Raw genomic sequence first — 20,588 nt, forward strand, 5'->3', positions numbered from 1 at the left:
CTTGTTCATTCTACCACATACTCTCCTAATTGTTAACAAAGTGTGTAATATTCCATGTAGATATACTATAATGTAATAATTTTTTTACTGGTGGACATTGTTTTGTTTTTATTTTTCTTCTTTCCGTTGTAATGAGTATTGCAGTAAATACACTTTTTTTTTTTTTTAAGACTAGAACACACTCATGAAAACCTCTTTTGTTCCCAGAGAAAAGAAGATCTCCCGGAGCAGTGCCCTGAAAGTGCTGGACCATGCCATGATTGGACCCGAGGGCACAGACAATTGCCATAAGTTTGTTGATATTCTTGGCTTACGAACCATCTTTCCCCTTTTTATGAAATCTCCCAGGAAGATCAAGAAAGTGGGAACCACTGAGAAGGAGCATGAAGGTAAGGTTCACTGGAGAAGTCAGCCTAATGAAGATACATTAGGAGAAATGGGGGGCAATGAGAGCTACTTTGAAAAACTCTGTCATGCAGCTGAGAAGTTGACTCTTAGGCGGAAGTGTGCTACCTTTTTCTTTTTTATTTGCTTATTTTCTATGCATGGAAAAGCAACCCAGAGACCCCTGATCACTGATGGCCTTTGTTGCACTGGTTCTCTGCTTGTTTGAATCCTAGTGGTTCCATTCCCTTCTGGCCTGTGAATAAGTCTGTGTGTGAAGGTTTTGTTTTCTTCACTATAATTTGTAGCGAGGAGTCTCTCTGATGGAAGACCCTTTTGAAAAGAGTAATGAGGTGGCAACACATGTCACCGCCAGAGTAGTGCTTTCATGTATTTCTGTATTAAAGTGTGATTCAGCCACCATTAGGAATTGCTGAAATAAACTATTTACAGCCCAGGTTCCCCTTTTTATGTTTGTCCTCCCTGATGGTGCATACTCCCAGCAAAATGCCATGAATTGCGGTGCTAGGCCATTCTCTTCCTGCTGTTGTCTAGTGGCCTGCTGCATCTCTCTCCCCAGTAAATAGCCGCAGTGCAATCTGGAAGGCCCTGGATTTATGAGCACTGACAGTTCTGTTGGAGGTTAACAGATACTTGCACCAGGGAATTTACATGGTTGGGTGGTTATTTTAAAGTATGGGGAGGGTGCTAAGAGGGGGACGAGGAGGTGGTGTGTGTGAAGGATGAGGACCTGGGCTGATTGGCTGGCTAATTTGGTTGTCTTGTCAGAAGTTAACATCTGTCCCATGGTTTGATTTTTTTTCATCATGATTAGTAGAACGGCATAGGTATCTGCAGGATCTTTTTCATTCCTTACCCTCCTAGGTAAAAGTCTGGGAGTTCCTGTCTATCACTTCTCAAATTGACTTGACTTAGTCTGTGCCAACTTGGAGTGGCTAAAGGTGAAGGTGATGCCTTCAGTGGTCACCTCCAGTGATATCTTCTCTGATGAAAGCAGCTCTCCAGAGACAGCAGGAAGTCTGGCAGGGGAAGAACTATGGACTAGAGATGTGAGAACACGTAGAGAGTTCAGTTCACCTCAAACCAGATACTGACCAAACACCAGCTCTGAACATGTTAAGCCTACTGCTGATCTTTTTTCTTTCCTCAATGGAAATTCGGCAAAATGAGGCCATGGGAGAGGGAATGGGTGGTATTGGAGATCGAGGAGATAAAATTTTGGAGACAGTCACTATTCATTGAAAACCTGCCACATTCCTAGTGCTGCTGCATTATATGCTATCTTAGTTGGGCCTTACCCATGAAGTAGATGGTGGTATCCTTGTTTTTTAAGATAAGGAAGTCAGCTAAGAAAGGAACCAAGCTGCGGTTCTACAGCTGAATAGCTGTGTGACTTTAGACCCTTTGCTTAACTTCTCTCAACTGCGTTTTCCTTCCTGCTCTGTAAGATGCGGAAACTAGACTAGTGAATTAGAAGCTCTGATATCTGTACCTTAAGATCCTGAGGCACGGGCCCTAGTTGTCAAGGCTTTGTCCTATAATCCAGGAAACTCCTTGAGGACTGTGGGTGGCTGACCTGCTGGGTTGTATTGAGAGGCTTGATGGTACATTTTGAGCATGCTTGAAGAAAGTGAAGGGAAACAGCCCTTAGCAGGCTCTTGCTCTGTGTGCATGGCGCTGAGAAGAGAAATGACAGATTCAGTGAGTAGCTGTTTTCCTTCTGAAAAATGTGCCTGGTGGCATGCTGGTAGCAGTACATTTGCTTTAGAGTACCCACATTAGGAATTTGATAACATTATATTAGTGAGGGCAGTAGATTGGGAAGACAGCTCCTGGAAGGCACGTTTGGACTGTAATGGCTGGTGAGGATGAGCCCTGCATCCTGAATACAGCGGCACCCAAAGAGTAATCCCCAAGGAGAAAACACAGCCCCGGCCCTTCTCCCACCCCAGCTTCTGCTCCTGGCCATGGTGGTGGGGTGAGGATGGAGGCAGGGCAAAGCAGGGGCACCTTGTGCAAGGTTTCTTTGTCCTGTCTTCTGGGTTGCTCTCCATGTGCTGACCTTTCTGAAGGAAGTAGACCAGGTTTGAGTGGTAAGCTAGAGCACGGTAGCTCAGACCATCAGAAGTATTTGCAAACATGCCCAGCCCCAGGTTTCTACCATGCTCTTGCCTCCATCTGTAACAATTTTCTCTGACCTGTCTGCTCGCCTGCCTTATAGTCATCCTTCAAGTCCTTAGTGTTTGTTTTTTTTTTTTGCAGTACGCAGGCCTCTCATGTTGTGGCCTCTCCCATTGCGGAGCACAGGCTCCGGACGCACAGGCCCAGCGGCCATGGCTCACGGGCCCAGCCGCTCCGCGGCATGTGGGATCCTCCCGGACCGGGGCACGAACCCGTGTCCCCTGCATCGGCAGGCGGACTCTCAACCACTGCACCACCAGGGAAGCCCTAGTCCTTAGTTTTGATGTCACTTTCTCAGGGAAACATAACATGAGCTCCTAGGCTTGAATAGAACCTCCTATTAAGTGGACTCTTGGACCCAGGACTTTGACTTCATAGCCCTTAAGATTATAGAACCAATAGTCTTGTCACCTCTGCGTCCCAGGGCCTAGTCCCGTGCTTGGCATGTGGTGGATACACAGTGTATATTTACTGACTGCATGAATGGATAACTGCTTCCCTAAAAGACTGCTCATTAAAGACAGACATGGATTTGGGGCTCTCCCCAGAACCTTGCAAGGTTGAGTCAATACAGTTGACAGTTGTTGGTCGTACACCTGGGGTGACCAGCTTGTCTGGAAGCAAAACAAGTGGGTTCCTAGCCTTAAGGTTTTCCTTGTCTCATGGGCTTAGAAATTATGGCAGAACTCCTCCCCCCTCCTTTAGAGCTGTGCCTTTAAGAGACATGTTATGGATGGAACTTGCTTATAGGTGAGGCCACCCTATGACAAGCTTCTTTTGGTAATCCAGCAGCTCCTAATAAAGGACTATGGGCTGGGAATCAGCTTGCCCATCCAGAACCTCTGGAGGGCTGCCCTGTAAGCTTCCCTTTCTTGTCAGCTTCAGGGGCTTGTCACATATCAGGGTTAAGTTCATCCTGGTCCAGTCTCAGCCCCTGTCATCTCTTAGAATCTTCCCCAAGCTCCGATGGTAGCAGTATAGCCTGGTGTGGTACAGAATGATCCACTGCTTGTCAACCACGTGATCTTGGGTTAATTCTTCAACTCTCCGAGCCTTACTTGAGCCTTAGGTAAAATGCTAGATCTACCACATAGGGTGGTTGTGAGGGTCAGGTGAGGTGACAGATATTAACTTAGCGCAGACTCTAGAATAGAGTAGGCACTTCAAGAAGTGTAAGTTCTCTCCTCTACTAAATCTGTCTCCAGTTCTGCCCACCCTGACCTTAGTCACACATACCCGTTCTTCTAAGACGTCACTGGGAAGCCAGGCAAAGAGACTGCCTACACCTTGGGTATGGGAGGATTGGGAGAGTGTGGGTTTTATTGGCCTGCGGTCTAATCGATCTAATCGCTGTATGATTGCTGCATGAGAATGGGCAAACTCATTCTTGACGGGAATGTCAGGAGTCATGATATGCTGAATAGTGGAGCGGCATAAAAACAACGTATTCCTAAAGCCAAGAAAAGAGCTTTGAGAGAGGACAGTCTCTAGATTAAGCTGACTCTAGAGAGGAGGGAAGAAGCAGAAACCACCCTTATAACCTAGAATTGTGGGTAATGTAGTTCTTCTTTTGTGAGTTAGGGTGGAGAAGGAAAAGAATTAAAATTGAAATCCATTCAGTTTTGCATAATAAAACCTTCTGAAATAGATCAGGGGAGGCACTTAGCTTGGGGGATGGGTTAGAAGGAAAAAATTTGCCCTTGGGTGCAATAGCATGATTGGCTGCCTCCTTGGTTTTATAAAGAATAGCACAGTATATATTGTCTCCTTGGAATTAACTGCTTCAGAATATGAGGGAGGAAGAAAAGAGCTGGGATCCAGAAATGGCATTTGACCTTTACTTCTTGTCTCTTTTAAAAATTCTTATTAAAATAGGTCCAATTTTCCTTGTATTGCTTCATTAGGTAGGTGAGTTACTGAGTTTATAGCAGTTCTAGTTAATTGCACTGTTTCAGCATGGTTCCCCTAGAGGCTATTATGAGCTTTAAGGGGGTGAGCTACCAAGCAGTGTGTAGGTGTGTGTGTGCATGCTAGGCATATGCACACATTTAACCTCATCAACAGTGACAGCAGTTGATAACAGGTCACTGCTTTAAAGAATACTTTTCTGTCATCTGCAGACAATTGTAGGTGATTCTCGTGGACTCCTCAAGTCAGGAGGTATACAGTTGCCTGGTGCTTCTTGCTGCTTGGACTCCTAACTGAGGAATTGCAGACCAGAGCTCCCACCACCTACCAGGCTTAGGAGAGGGAAATAGCAAAACCTTTCCTGCAGTCAGAAAAGAAGGGAGTTTAGCCAACATAAGCAAAAAAGAAATATTTTTAATGTGTCCATGGTGGGCTGTGGTAATGACATGGCATCGTTTGGGGCCAACTTTTACTGGGGCTCCTACTATGTTCAAAATTTAACAGACCTAACATGTGACAGGAATAAAACTGAATGCCTGTCCTGGGGGGAGCTGCTCTTTCCCAGTGTTCCGAATCTCCAGATCCTTTGCCTCAGCCTGTCCCTCAAGCATTCATCTTTGTCTGTCTGGATTGGCGGTGTCTTCCCCCAGTTCTTTTTTTTACTCCCCATACTCCTTGACCTCATCTACTACCTGTAGCTTTAACCTCTGTCTCTTTGCCACTGATTCCTACTCTTCAGCCTTGTCTCTCGTACAAGCTCTAATCAGCACAACTAATTAACCAGAAGACAACTGCACCGGATACTCAAATTCAGCTCATTCAAAACTTTACTCATTCCTTCATCACCCAAGTCTCTTCTGCTTTTCCTGTCCTGGTAACTGGCACCCAAGGCAGAAAGCAACACACCATGCTTAACTCTAATATTCCCCACATGCACAGGACAAGACTTGGGTTGGTGTCTTGGTTCTGCCATTTACTAGCTCTATGACTTTGGAAAAGCAGCTTAACCTCCCTGAGCCTGTATTTCCTCAATTGTAAATTTGGGATAATATTGGAATCTATTTCATAAGGCTGCTATGCGAGGATTAAATGAAATAAAGCAGATCAAATGATTAGCATAGTGCCTGCTTCATTAATATTAGTGGCTGGGTTGAGGATAGATTTCCCTTTTGTGTTCCTCTTCCTTCTACTTTATTGGTAATTTTCGAAGTACCCACAGAAAAAAATCCTTTTTCTCCCTGGATCTGCCATTCATAGGGGTAGACCGTAAACATGCCAGTCTTATGTGGAATGTAAGACAAAAACCTCTCCCATAGAGGATGTACTAGGGATCCCCAGGTCCCCACTTCTCTACATCATGTAAACAGAGAATTCAAAGATTTCGCCCCCTCCTTTTGTATTCCCCAAGCTTAAAAATCCCAAAGAGTTGGCTGTAGTGCTCAGAATAATGAACAAGTGAAGAGTAAATGGTATTTAATTTTAAGAGTAGCATTAAGCCATCTGCTACCAGGGACTTTATGTTAAACAAGGATGGAAATGTCTGGCTGTTGTTTTTTGTCGCTATCTGAAAACCTTATAACTGAATAGTTCCTGTATCAATTTCTTTTTTCTCCCTCCAGCTGCTTGTCTCATTCCTGACCTCAGATGACAAAATATAAGGATGCTGAAATAAGCAATGTGTTTGGACTTAGGGTTCCTCTCATCAGGCTTGAGGGGATGATTTTGAGTGTTACACATCTGGTTTGCTAACTGGTTCCAGTCATATAAGGATTAACCCACGGGCCTTTCCCAAGTAGAGCACAGCATAGCTGTTTGCCACTGAGGAAGATGGTGAAACAAAGGATGTATTTACCATCCTGGAAAACTGCTCTTCTCTTTTGTGGGAGGAGGTTAGTGGCCAACTCACATTTTATTGAGCATCTACGAGTATACTGAGGGCTTTACAGGTGTATATACTTTATGAATTAGGCATTTCTATCATTTTTTTATAGATGAGTCTCAAAGAGTTTGTTAATTACCAAGTACCTTCTAGCAAGTGAGTGACAAAAGCAGAATTTGAGCCTAGGTTTGCTTCTAAAGCTTCTTCTAACACCAAGGTGGCTCCAGTGGTCTTCTGGTTGGTATCCAGAGGCAGCACAGTGTAGGGGGAGGAGGATTGTCTTTGTAGGAGACAAACCTGGCTTCAATCCCAGCTCTACCCCCAAAACAGCTGGTGGCCTTAGACAAGTTATTCTTTCTGGACTTTGAATTCCTCTTCAATCAACAAGGCAGGTAAAGCCTTTCTCAAATTGTTGTGTGAAGAATAATGATCATGAGCATCCTACATAGTCTCTAGCAAGTGGACATTTAATAAATGGTAAAATAGTTGCTGCATGTCAGCCTCCTTTCAAAAATAGTCATCCTTACCTCTCTCAGTTTTCATGTTTATGTGTAGGGAGCAAAACTCCTTGGCTTTCATGGGTGTGAAGCCCAGTTGTGCACCAGGACTGCGTATGTGGAGAGGCTGGGTCATAACAGGAGCTACCAACAGATGGGACAGCCAGTTTATCATGATGGCCTACTAATCTGGACCCTCAGTTATAATCCTGATTGTGCTGGTCCTGTCAAAATTCATCACCTTGAGTGAGGTCCTATACCCTTCTATTTCAGTTTGATGCTCTTGCAGAGGGTCTGTTCCTATGGATAAGAGCCCTAAAGGTAGGTCAGTGAGGCTTCATTCATTCTTTCATTAAACAGACCACTAGCCCCTTCTTTGTGCCAGGCTTGGTGTTGTAGATGGAAGGTGAACAAGCTCACAGTGCAGCTAGGGAGACATGGAAACCTGTATTTATATTACAAGGTAAAGTGGTAGAAGAGAGCACGGAGCAGGGGCTCCTAATCTAACCTAGGTGGTGAGAGAACAGGTGGAGGTTAGAAACAACTCCACCTTAGAAATGTGGCTCTTGAGCCACACCTTAAGTGTGAGTTAGCCACGGGAAGGAATATCAAGTGAAAAAAGCAGCGTGTATAAAATAAAAGGTGGGAGGCACAGACCACAGTGAGCCTCAGACTAGCTGCCCCTCAGAACCATCTGGGAATTCGTTTAAAATGGAGCCTTCTGGGACATGTTCTCAGAGTTTCTGGTTCCACCAGTCTGCATAATGCTGGTGGAGATGTAGTTTTATTAAGCTTGCCGTGAGTACCCTCTGAGACCAGTCTGGCACCAGCCCTTGGTAAAAAGAGCATGGAGCCAGAAGATTAGATTAGTTAAGCAGGAGCCAGACCTTGAAGGACCCTGAGGAGCTGTTGTGAGGATTGACTGAGTTAATATATGTACAGTGCTTAGGGCAGTACCTGGCACATGGTAAGCATTCATTAATGTTAATAGTTATTGCTGTTCTTACAGTTATTTTATTGTGTTATAGTAAAAAAAGGACTCCCCCAAATTTTTATAGATCATAGGTAGAGTAATAATTTTAATTATTTTGACTATTTCAGCTAATTTAGCACAAACTCAATTTTGATATTGAAGGCCTGGGTGGAAAGGATGAAGGAGAAACATCTATCACGGTTTTTCTTTTGCGTTTTTCATTTTTCCAGGTAGAAACTTAGTTCTTTAGTGGTAGCATTAGCTGAATTCTTGTTTTGGATATAGAGTTTTCCACTGTTACATTTATTATTTTGTCAATATAACTCTGTTAGTTTTCATTTATAATCTTGATTAAGTTTTATAGAAATAGTTTAGTGTGCAGTGTATCTCCTTTACAGAAGTAAAACAAATACCAGGAATGTTGAAGCAGCAGTTGAGAAATAGCCAAACCTTTTTAGGTTATTTCTGTAGCATTAGGTGGTGCCAAAATGGGGAAGTAACTTAGGGGCTAGGCAGTAATTAACTGGTTTATTAAACCTGGTTTATAATAACCTGGTTTATTAAAATTCAACACGTAATCTTTACTATGATATGCTTCCTAATGTTACCACTGGGGGCCTTTTTGTTGAGTACTCTGATAAGCAAAAACCTATCAGGTGAAAGCATTCACTATATCATTTCACCTAATCCTCACAAGAACCCTGTGAGCCATGGATTATTACCTACATTTTACAGGTGAGAACACTGAGGTATAAAGAAGTTGTCATTTTCTGAAGACACAGCTAGTGCATGGCCTTACTAGGATTTTAAGCTAAGATTTTTCCAAGGTTTCTGAAAATTAAATCATATGCAGCACTCTTCTAATTCTTCTTTTAATCATAAATCAGTGTTGCTTAGTAGTAGTGGGCCTAATTTAAACTGCTTGGTGTCTTTTCGTATTTGATTTCTTTTAAGTCATCGGTAGTCCTGCACCCAGTACTGCATAAACTCTCTCAATTCCAAACATTTTGCCCTGCCACACTTTGTTCACCTCTTCTTGGCTTCTGACTTTAGGGTGTATCTGTCCACTGATAGTCTACTCTCTTCTCAGTGGCCTCTCAGGCCTGAAGCTCAGCACTGCTTCAGGCTTCAATTTCTGTTCCTAAACATTCCCATCTGCTTACTTTGCAGTTGCCTGCCTTTAAACACTTTACTCAGCACTCTGGCCTATTTTCTCCCTCTGTTGGCCCCCTTGAGAATGAGACATGAATCCATAGTTTTCAACCCTCACTGATGATTATCAGTTGAAGAGCTTTGACAGAATACCCATGCCTGGGCCCCACCTCCAGGAATTCTGAGCATCGGAACGCCCAACATCTGTATTTTTTAAAAGCTCCAGAGCCTGTTGCTCAGCTAGTGCTGAGACTCACTAGCCAGAATGCTCAGAGCATAAGCCTTGGCAAGCATACTTTTTACTTTCTCTCTGGGCCAAGAGAAGATTGTTGACATGGCGGGTCTTAGGGAAAGCCTTGTTAAAAATATCTTTATTGCTTTTTCTGAGTGTGAATAATTAACCTAATGTAGAAAAGTCAAGCATTGTGGAAAAGAAGGGTGGGAAGGTTAAAATCACCCCCAATCTCACCACCCAGAGTTAATGACTAGAAACATCGTGGACACTACCCATTCAAACATCTGTGTTATGGGTGGGGGTTGGATATATGTGCATATAATTTTGTATAAGTGGATCCATGGTGTATATGCTGTTTTGTAACCTGCTGTTTTTACTCAGTGTGTCTTGGGCATATTTGACAGGGATGAGTCTTTCAATACAATTAGGAAACTGGACTGTATATTTTTAGAAGGCAGGATAGATTTCAGGTTAAATGATTAGGTTGTAGAGGTGATAGCAGTTTGGAAAGGTAAGCTGCACTTGGATGGTGATGTTGCCTCTTCCAAGTATTGTTAATGTGCTGGGACTTCAGGATGGTAAGGAAAGGAGGTGTGGACTGAAGGCTAATATGTCTGAGTTCACTTGGTTATAGTATAAGGGAAGTGAAGATGCCTTTCAAATTTTTTTTTTAATGTGTGAATATTTTAATGTGTTAGACATGTTGGCATCTAACAGTAGATATAAGGTAGAAGGAGATAAACTGAAAATAAACCTGTATACATTTCACTGCTCATAAAGAATACAGTTACATGTGTGAGATATTTGTTAGTGTCCACCTTCCTGGACTTTTGCGATATTGGATGTGATTTTTATACACAGCAGCTTGCAGGTTGCTGGGGAAGTGCTCTGTGTATTTAATCATGTTGCAATCTTACTTGTTTGTTTCTCTTATGGTAAGAAAATGTCTTTGGCTTGCTTTTATAGTCAGATTGATTTTGCTTATGGGTGTCCAGATGCTGATGAAATATAATTAGCATAAGAAGGAGGTTGAAAAGATGTTGACTACTCTTTTCTGGTAGCCAAACAAAGGATCCCCAAACAAATTATTCTCAGGTATCAGGTTAAAGTGAAGCATCTCTTTTCTCTTTAAGATTCAGGTTTATTAAAGGATCTATGTGTTGAGCTGGGGAGGTCACCCTGGGGATGCAGTTGGAGAACCTTGCTGTAACCATCATGGGGTGATTTTCTGCAGCTGAGCACCTCTGTTTGCCAGTAGTAGCTTTAAATCCCTTAAGTAGCCTATTAGAAAGGAGCCCTGGGCTGGGTTCAGAAGGTTTGGATTTGTGTTTCTACCATAGGCTCTGTGACTTCGGTAAGTCATTTACTCTCCGAACCTCAGTTTCCCCACCCTTAAAGAGGGAGATAATAATATTTCACAGTGTGTGAGAATTGGATAAGATGGTGTATGGGGAAGTGTTTTTATATACTATAAGATTATGCACACGTACAATATGGTTGTGGTGTGTATTACATTTAGTGTTTTTCCCTTGTCTCTTCTACATTCCTTACAATTGTTTCCTTGTAACACTTTTCTTCCTTGTCTCTGGCTCCAACGTAGAAAGCAAATGATGGTTAATTTGTTCCATATTTGCTGCAGGGTTACCATAAAATAAATTAAGCGTATCATTTTGATGATCACTAAAAACATGCCTACAACTTTCTTAAAAGTATCGATTACTAATAAGTCATGTCTCTGTTAAGTATGCCTGCTGGCTGGCAAACTCGTGGGATAACAGTGTTTGCTTTTCTCGTTAGCAGGCTGATTTTCCTGATGATGTGCCAGCCAGTCTGAGGTTACAGACTGACAATGATGGCTGTGGTGGTGTCTCACATTTATTGAGTATTTGCTGGGTTCCAATATATCCATGATGTCATTATCCCTAACATCAGCCCTTTGTGGAGTATCATTAGCCTGGTTTATTACTGAGGAAACAGCCCCCAAGAAGTTAAGCACTTTCTCAAATCGTGCACAGATTAAATTAATGTCTGCTAGAACCTAAAGCCTATGTTCTTGATCCTATGCTTTAGTCTCTTAAAGAGACAACTGAAAACCAGAGTTAAATGACTTTTAATCATCACCAAAGCAACCTTTAGTTATTTCTAGAAATAAAACAGGAAATTTTATAATACTGGCAAGGCAGGGCAGAAAAGCTCTATTACCAAGTTTTTTTGTATTATGTAAGATGTGAATTTGGCGGGGGGGGGCATATTTGTAATGTGGGATGTGAACATTTTTTATAACATCAACCTAAATTTTTGAAATAATGAATCTTGTTATAAAGTTTTTTCTATATGTTTTATACTAAGTTAGATGTGTTTTTCTAAGCTGTAAGCTTTGCATAGTTCTTAATAGTGTAGGGGGAAAATCGTATAGAACATGCAGACTGGAGTTCAAATCCCAGCTTATACCAGTTGTGTAACTAAATTAGGTGTTCTGAGACTCAGTTTCCAACGTGAAGGTGAGGGTGGTTTCTGCATACCAACAAATAGTTCTCGAACATCAGCAGGCTGTCTTAGAATTCAGTACAATTCTGACATTATAGACCTGGAGAAAGGAGCATTTTCCACAGGTTGAGGGCTCAGTCCTACAACTGCCCCACTCCCACTCCTTTTGGACACCATTCGAAAGCCCAGGTTGTTATCAGTACTTCTGATCAATTAATTGGTTATAAACCAGAAGTTTCCAAGACCTGCTCCTTGGGTTCTGTGCAGCTCACAGAACTCAGAGAAACACTTTACTTACCGGTATATTATAAAAAGATATAACTCAGGAACAGCCAAATGTAAGATATGAATAGGGCAAGGCATGGGGATAGGGTGCAGAACCTCCATGCTCCCCCTGTAGGCACGCCGCTCTCCCAGCACCTCGATAGCTCTCCACACCCCATCCTTTTGGGGTTTTTATGGAGCCTTCATTACATAGACGTGATTGATTAAATCATTGGCCATTAGTGATTGATTCGATCTATTAGCCCCTCTCCCCTCCCAGATCTGGGGTTGGGACTGAAAGTTGCAATCCTCCAATCACTCTAATCTCTTGGTTGGTTCTCCTAGCAACATAACATTAACATAACAAGAGACACCGTTGTAGCTTTCATCACTTAGAAAATTCCAAGGGTTTTAGGAGCTCTTTGCCAGAAATGGAGACAAGGACCAAATATAATAGTTCTCATTATAAATCACAATATCACATTAGGCACATTAATTAACTTCAATGATCTCAGATATACTGCATCTTCAACAGTGCTTCTCAGTGTTTATATTGCCAACAGATTACCTGGGGATCTTTTAAAAACACGGTCTGCTCCAGTAGGTCTAGGGTGAGGCCTGAAGTTGTGTGTTGATAACCAGCCCCAGGTGGTGCCGCTGCTGCTGGTCCTCTGACCACACTGAGTAGCAGGGATCTATAAAACTGACAGGGACAGGGTGAAGGGACAAAGGAGGTGATTAAATAGTTAATCCCACTAGGGGACTGTAAGTAGAGAAAAAGTATAGGCGACCCCTTGATCACTCAAGAAAGCAGGTTTGCTTAGCAACAAAACTGTGCAACAGAAGCATGAGACGTGCCCTGAAGCAATAAAACAGTGGTAGAAGGAGACCCACATCCTGCCCAGTGAGCTCAGTAAGTTATCTCTCAGATTCATTGTGGCATATAGTAGGTGCTTAACAAATGTTAGCCCTCTTCCCTTCTCCTTCCAACATGGCCTTTATTTAAGAAGTAATTCTGGAAATGTGTATTCCCAGCATGTCTTATCTCTGTCAAAGTTCCAGGCTACAGAAGACATTTTGCAAGTAGTAAATTCAGGATTAAGCTTTAAAATGAGAGGTGCCCACATCTGAGCATAGCTTGATGACTTAGGAGGTCATCTTGAGGTGTTTGCCCAGAGCTAGGAGTCATTTAGGAAGTCTGTGAAAACCTTTGTAAGGTGGCCTTTCAAAGAAATCCTCGACTGACGTCTTCCATGAGTTCATTCACTCTAAAGTTTTCTTCAGCCATTATTTGTTGAATACCTAATGGTGCCAGAGAGGAAGAGTGCCTTTCTGATTATTACTGTACTTATTCATGTCATGCTGGAGAACAAAATCTCAGTTTTCCAATCCCTGTGCCAACATGTGTGCTACTATCTTACACACAGTTTCCAGGAGCTACCAGGGTGAGGTCAGAGGCTTTCCAGGAGCAGGAAGACTTCCTGTAGTCCTCGTGGGGGTGTCTCACTGAGCAAGGGAAAGCAAGAAGCCAGGCTGAGGGGAGTTCTGGGATACCACTGCCAGCAGGGACAGTGATGATGAAGCAGGCTGGGGAATTCTTTCTTTGGGAATGCATCTTGGATTCCACAGTGGTAAACAAGTAGGATTTGTTTCAGAGAAATTACTTCGAAGTCAGTTTTTTCCAGAAACCATCTGCTTTGTATAAAGCAAGCGACATTGACATTCAATTTATAGCTATGTTCAAAATGGGCTCCCTGCTTATTTTTTACAGCTCAGTTTTCTAAGAAGTACCCCAGAAATTTGGGTGCTAGTAAATTTAGTTTACCACTAAAAAGGCAGATTTGGGGCAGTGGAGAGAAAACTGGTCAGATCAGCCTCTGGCTCTTACTTGCTCTGAGAACTTGGATAAAACATATAACCTCTCTGGGCCTTACTTTTTCTCATCTGTAAAATGGGGAGAATAATTCACTCCAAGTGTGGTCATGAACATAGAATGAGAAAGAGTATGTGAAGCACCTAGCACAGTAACCTGGCATGTAACACTAATAAATGGTTTTTTTCCTCTTAAGAAAGACCCATTGGGGAGTTCCCTTGTGGCCTAGTGGTTAGGACTTCGGGTTTCACTGCCGTGGCCCGGGTTCAGTCCCTGGTTCGGGAACTGAGATCCCACAAGCTGAGCAGGCAAAAAAGAAGAGAGAGAGAGAGAGAAAGGAAGGAAGAAAGGAAGGAAGGGAGGGAGGGAAGGAAGGAAGAAAGGAAGGGAGGGAGGGAAGAAGGGAGGAAGACCCGTCGGGAAAGGCACGTAAATCTCTCAGACCCTTAGTTCTTTATTTGTACAACTGTAAAATGGTTGCACTGAGTATATGGAAAAATTAGCTTGTGAGAAAATGATGGCAAAGTACTCCGTATATCTGCTAATTGTTGATTATATCTTGTTCGTAAAACACAATATGGACTCTGTCTTCCCAAATGCCGTGTGTTTTTTAGGATTAGCCAGGTTCCTTTATCTCCTCCCTATTATGAGTCTAATACGTGTTAGAATATGATCCTGAAGCAACTTCGCAGAGATGACTGCATGTTTTCCCGGTAGTTTTTGTGTGTGCAAGATTGTAGAATGGTTTAGTTCGTTAGTCTCACAATGGAAATGAAAGAACTGTGTTAGTGCAGCACTGAAATTCCTTCTGTACTTTCACTGCTGTATTACTGGCTGATGGAAAAAGGGTTAAGAAGTCAGACTTCAAGAAAATGAACATAAGGCCACCTTGGGTCTGCGAGCAGGTTTTTCTGGTTTCTGTGGAAATCAGCGAAGCCCTGGAGTCTGAAGGAAGAGTGTGTGGAGCCCAACAGTTGGTGAGGCTGCAGCAGCTTAAAAGAGGACTTTACTGCTAAATGTGGGAAGAATAGGAGTTGGAGCGGTGGCTGTTTGAAGAGTGCAAAGGCAGGACTGGTGAATAAGATGAAAGTCGTGCAGAGGTAGGTTTAGATCATTCCCTGAAGGCCCTGGAAACAGGTTTTTCTTTCTTTCTTTTTTGTTCCCCCTAAACTGAATTTCTGATCTGAAGCAGGCATCCAGGGATGGCTTTCAGAGGAGTGTGAAAATACCTCCCTTGCTTTGGGGCTGTGATGATCAGCTCTCCTGAGCCAAGGCAGGTTGATACTTGGAAAGTGGGAAATTGGAATAGCGAAGAAATCACTGAGGAAGGGGAGAATGTGGGAGAATTCTGGCACTTAGGTTTAACCTCAAGTATATCCAAATCCATGTTATGACAGGGTTCTGCTGTGCTTTCCTAACCTTTTAGGCTTATTTGAGAATACAGTAAGCTAACCATTGAAAAGGACTCTTTAAAAAAATAAAGCCACATTACAAATACTCATAGTGATTGTCTCATTTTAGGATCTAAAGATTTTTTTTAATGTTTTTTGTAGGGCGTGGGTGGGGAGAGGAGTGGTAACTGTATAATTTACCTTTTTAAACCTGAAAGAGCTTCTAGGCCACAGAGTCAGTTTAATTTAGATGAAATACTCCTAAGTGATGTGCTAAAGGAAAGTAAACTCTAACCAGCCACACCTGACATTCAGGTGGCTTCATCAGGGGGGCTCACTAAAGGACTCAGGCTGGTGAGTCAGAAACCACGCATCTGAGCCGTCTCATACCAGTTCTTCAAAATACTGCTGGGTGTGAGTGCTGCTTATGTGAGTATTGCTGGGAATGCAGAGAGGAAACAAAGGTGCTGAAACTCCAGGCATGCGTTTCTGCCATTACAAGGATGAGGGTTAACTTTTTTAATTAAAAAAAAAAAAAAAAGTTGTATCAGTCCTTCCAGCCAGGTTCTCCAGAATATAATGGAAAAGTGTCCTGAGGAGATCCTTCAAGACAGATGAAAAGAGGGGAATGTACCTTTCACCAGCAGTTACTCCTGGTTCTAGGATTTTCCCCACTGGGATGTGTGGCTGGTTCCAAAAATGAGTGAGACTGCACACTCAGCTTTCTTGGGGTAAATACCTGACTCTCAGGATGCAGTCTGTCTTTGGACTTCCTGGAAAAGAACTTACTGAATTAGTATATCAGTTAGGAATTGCAGTTGGTTGCTAGTAACAGAGACTCGAAATCACAGTGGTTTAAACAAAATAGAACACATTGAGGTTTATTTCTGTCTCATGTAAAGTCAGCCCAGAGGTCAGCAGGACTGGACTGGCACTTTCACAGTGTCAGCCCGAGCCCAGCTTCCTTCTGTCATTCTCTTCCTATCACAGGGCCAGGGATGTTTGCTTGCTTGTTAATGCGCCCCAGGCACCTATAAAATGCCTGGCTTCCGTTTTCAGGATTGCCTCATGGTCTTAGATGGTTCCTAGAGTTTTAGTTACTATGTCTACATTCGAATCCACAGAAGAGCAAAAGGGGAAGGGAGCAGGGCAGAAGGGGTCGTGGCCGTTCCTGGAAGTCCCAAATACCAGTTCATCTTAAGTCTTGACCCAAAGTTAGTCACACAGTCATACCTAGCTATAAGGGAAGTGGTGGTTTGTTTGTTATTGTTTGTTTTTTTAAGCTGGGCATATTACCAAGTAAATATAGGTTCTATTAGTAAGAAATAAGAAGAGAAATTGGGTAGGTAGCTGGCAGTCAGGATGCTGCCACTTGGTATAGAACACCTTTCTTGGGCAGCGCTTGTCTAGGCCATCTCAGAGTGGTACTCCCCAGAACCAGTATCATTCCCCAATCCACACTGCCTCTGCTGGAGTGATAGGGTTGGTTTCACTGACAAAGCACCTTGTAGGAGCCATAGAAAACTACAGATTGGAATCATTTTCCAAGGAGACAGTTGCGTACGCACGTGGCAGACAGAGTTCCATGGACCTCTCCTTCAGCCCATGTAAGATATGGGCCTTCCCTGATATATGAACATTAGACTTCTAGGGAACTTCATGCTTTCAGCTCAAGCCCTGAGTTGGGAGAATTAGATGCCACATCCCTCTGTTTTTGTTTTTGTTTCACTCTGAGTTCTTGGAGAATAATTGTGTAGCAGAAAGAAGCATTTCTTGGGCATACATAGCCCTTTCTTGCTGTAAGGCCCATTTTCCCACAGATTCAAATCCGTAAATTAGTTAAGCTAGCACTTAAACACTTTCTTAAATCCATAGTGCTACTGGAACTCTGAAAGGAAGGAAAGAAATTCCATGGGGAAGTGGAACTAAATTTTTAAAAAGCAACACCTGTCGTATTGCTTTGTACCCAGTAGATGCTTAGACACTTTGTAGAATCTCACTGCAACTGAAAAATGAGAATACTGAATTAATTTTGGCTGTATTTCAGGTTAAATGGGTTTCAGTGGGCCTGTTTCAATGGAAAATGCATTCAAAATTGCAAACAACAAACATACTAAAAACTACTTTTTGGAAAAATGGCCTTCAGGAGTCTCATCATTTGTATTCCAAGTTCACATCTCGCTTACCACGCTGTTTAGTTAGGATGTCAAATTCAGTATTAGTTGAATCTCTGGCACAAGGCTAGACACTGAGGTGTGTCAGTGAATAAGATGGACCATGCCTTGGAGGAGCTTACCATCTGTTGCGGAGGTTCACATAGCAAAAGCGGTTTCAGTACTGCGTCATCAGTACTCACAGGGCCAGCAGTGTAGGAGAGTTTACGGGAGCTCCCCACAGCCTTCCAGGCGTCAGGTATTTTGAAAACTTTTATCAAATGAAACTATCTCATGATTTTATTTGTATTACTACTGAGGCTGAATGCTTTTTTAATATGCTTATTGGGTATTTTTTAACTCTTGAGGAAAATAATCAAGTTTTATTATAGTGGAACTAATGAGGTTACTTTCTAATTAGCTGTGAAACCCTGGGAGGCAAAGTTCTTTTCCTAGCTGAGTCTCTAGTCTCTTATCTGTAAAATGGGGAGGATAATAAACATGGTTCAGAGGATTGTTGTGAGAATTAAATAAAGTAATACATGCAGAGCACACATAGGCACATAATAGGTTTACAATAAATTTTGCCTCTTTATGTCCCCAGTCTCTAGCCCAGTGCCTGCCAGAGTTCAGTAAATGTTTGTGAAGAATAGGAATATATGTATTTTGTGTATGTGTTAAAAGGGACTATATATAGATGCTTAACACAGATCCATCTGTCTTGAAAAGAGTGTTTGACTTGCATCAATATTCACCTGGAGTGGCTGAGTGCACATGCATGACTCTTCTTGGGTTACCACATCCCCTGCTAGGCAGATGTCCATTATAATGAAATGTAAAAAGGGAAAAAATAATAATAAAGGCAGAGCAGTGTGATGTTATGGCTTTATTTGACAGGGCCTCCTGCTGCTTCAGCTGCCAGTGCCAGGCATGGAACAGATTAATCTGTATTCCAACACACCAGTGCTGAAGTCAAGATCGATCTAATTAGGGTATTTTAAACATCCTGTTTGCATCTAGAGTCTTACCAGAAAGCAGGATGTCTCTCCATCTGGGGGAGCTCAGGGGGAGGTGGGCAGCAAGGTTCAGCAATAAAACAGAGATGGCTTTCATTTTAGAAATGAGGGAAGATCACTTCTGTGTGATTTCATTAAAACAAAAGAGCTAATGGCCTTAAACAAAGGCAGCTCTTCAGCATGGCCTTGAATTTTAAAGTGGCCCTGCAAGATCTTGCCATGACATGGGCCTGCTGGTTGAAGTACAGGGACCATTTCCATCCTAAGAATAGAACTCTGGCTGACCCATATCTTTCTTAACCATTTGGGCTGCTGGAAGGAGGTGCAGGCTCTGAAGCTGGGTGGGCAGATCAGCCCTGAATCCATTCCCCAATGAGCCATGCTGGGCCAGTATTTAAATGCCAGGCCATTGGGGTGTTGGTTAGGGTCCACTTTCCATAGTCCAGCATGTACATTTATCCATTATCTGTACCCCTTCCCCACCTTTCCAACCTAATCACCTTTTGTCCCCCTTCCCTCCCACCACACTTGTCTCCTCCCAGTTCATTGCCTGTACCCTGTACGTTTCAACTTAATGCCTTTGCTTCACGCTTGTCCATCTGTTTGGAATAATGTTGTTCCCATTGCCCCTTCTCCTGCCGAGGCTCTTCTCTTACCTGCTTCTGTTCTTCAAGGCTCCGCTCAAGGGCCATCTTGCCTACCAGCCTTCCCAGATATCCTCACTGGAAGAGTATTTGCCTCATTAGTAGTTTCTGCCCCTTCCCCATTCACTATCACTTTCTGTCAAGTAATTTTAGACATAGTATACCTCAGTCACCTAGCGGGCAGGATTGTCTGATTGTCTCAGTCCCCAAACACTGTATCTTATATGTTGTAGGATTCTATCTTATGAATAAATGAATAAATCAGTGTCAGTTCCTGTCCCAAAGATAGTCCTGTGGCCCAGCTCAGCTGGTTAATGCCTCCTTTTCCTTTCTGGTAAATATAATCTTCCCCTGCCTCATGGGACCAAAACTCCAACAGAGATGCAAGTGGGACACCTCTGAAATCCAGAGGCACAGAAGGATGAGGAAGTCACATTTGGGAATTATTACTGTGCACCTTGTCACCTTCCTCCCTCTGTTCCCTACCTCCACCCCAGTCCTCACCTTGGGAGACTTGCTAATATAAATAGTAGTCCATTTGTCCCAGGATTCGAGAATGTGGTCCAAATATGTGCTTCAAGAATTAAATGTGCTCCTAGAACCCAAAATTCTAGCTTCTGCCTACCAGCTTTGCCATAGAAAACTTGGGGTTGTGAGCTCACAGACATTTACTTGCCAGTGTAACACCTCCAGCCTTGCCCATAAGATGATGAGGATGAGCTTCTCTAGAGTGGGCCATCTTCTTTCATCTCTACGGTCCCAGTACTTAGTACATTGCCTGGCACACCGTAGGTACTCAGAAGTTTGAGTAAAGGAATGGCTGGTGTATGTACCACTTGGTGCCCTGTAATTACTTGTCCTGTGGTTATAAAACTCAAAGGAGAGTGTCTTTTTCATTTCCTCTGCAGATCATGTGTTGTGTTTTCAGTTCTTGCAGCAAGATCAAAAGGCAAGGACCATCTCTGCTTAGATGTGCTGTGTCCTTCAGCTTACTGATAAATAGCCACTGCCCACCTCAGGGCTGTTTGCAGGTCTCCCAGAATCTTGTATTATTTGGCTTTATAGGCAACCACACATAAGGTCTTTATTTTAATTTATTGTGGGATTAAAGATTCTGAGTGAAGTTGGCCTTGTTCCATTTTAGGGTTAGAACAAATCTCGAGTTGTAGAAAATAGCCCTACCAGCTGAGAAAGTCAAGCCATCTAAGTTCCTATTTATCTCAGCAGGGGCTAGTTAGAATAGCCCAGGCCGACTGAAACATGTTCAGTTGCCAACATGTGATCAGGATGCAGTACGGAAGGAGTGAGGTGGTGATCTCTGGCAGGTGCCTCAGTGAGAGAATCTCTTGTGATGCTCTTTTTCAATGCAGCAGATCTCAAACTAATGTCTGTTGAGTGCCTACTGTGTACATATCTCATTTGATACAATGGATTTAATAGAAGGGACAGCTGCATTTTACAAATAAGAGAACTGAGGCTCAGAGATTAAACAGTATGCCAGTGGTTTAGTTTAACCAGCTAGTGAGTGTC

General features: G+C 42.8%; 1 protein-coding gene across 1 annotated transcript in view; it reads left to right on the forward strand.

The window, feature by feature from the left end:
• Positions 1-20,588, forward strand: part of CTNNBL1 (catenin beta like 1) — a 169,248-nt gene that overhangs the window by 106,727 nt on the left and 41,933 nt on the right. The window contains exon 11 of the mRNA XM_019943897.3: positions 208-389. Within this exon, the coding sequence (XP_019799456.1) occupies positions 208-389 (182 nt within the window). The remainder of the gene's footprint in view (positions 1-207; positions 390-20,588) is intronic.

This window comes from Tursiops truncatus, chromosome 15 (genome assembly GCF_011762595.2).
Source record: "Tursiops truncatus isolate mTurTru1 chromosome 15, mTurTru1.mat.Y, whole genome shotgun sequence".
NCBI lineage: Eukaryota > Metazoa > Chordata > Mammalia > Artiodactyla > Delphinidae > Tursiops > Tursiops truncatus.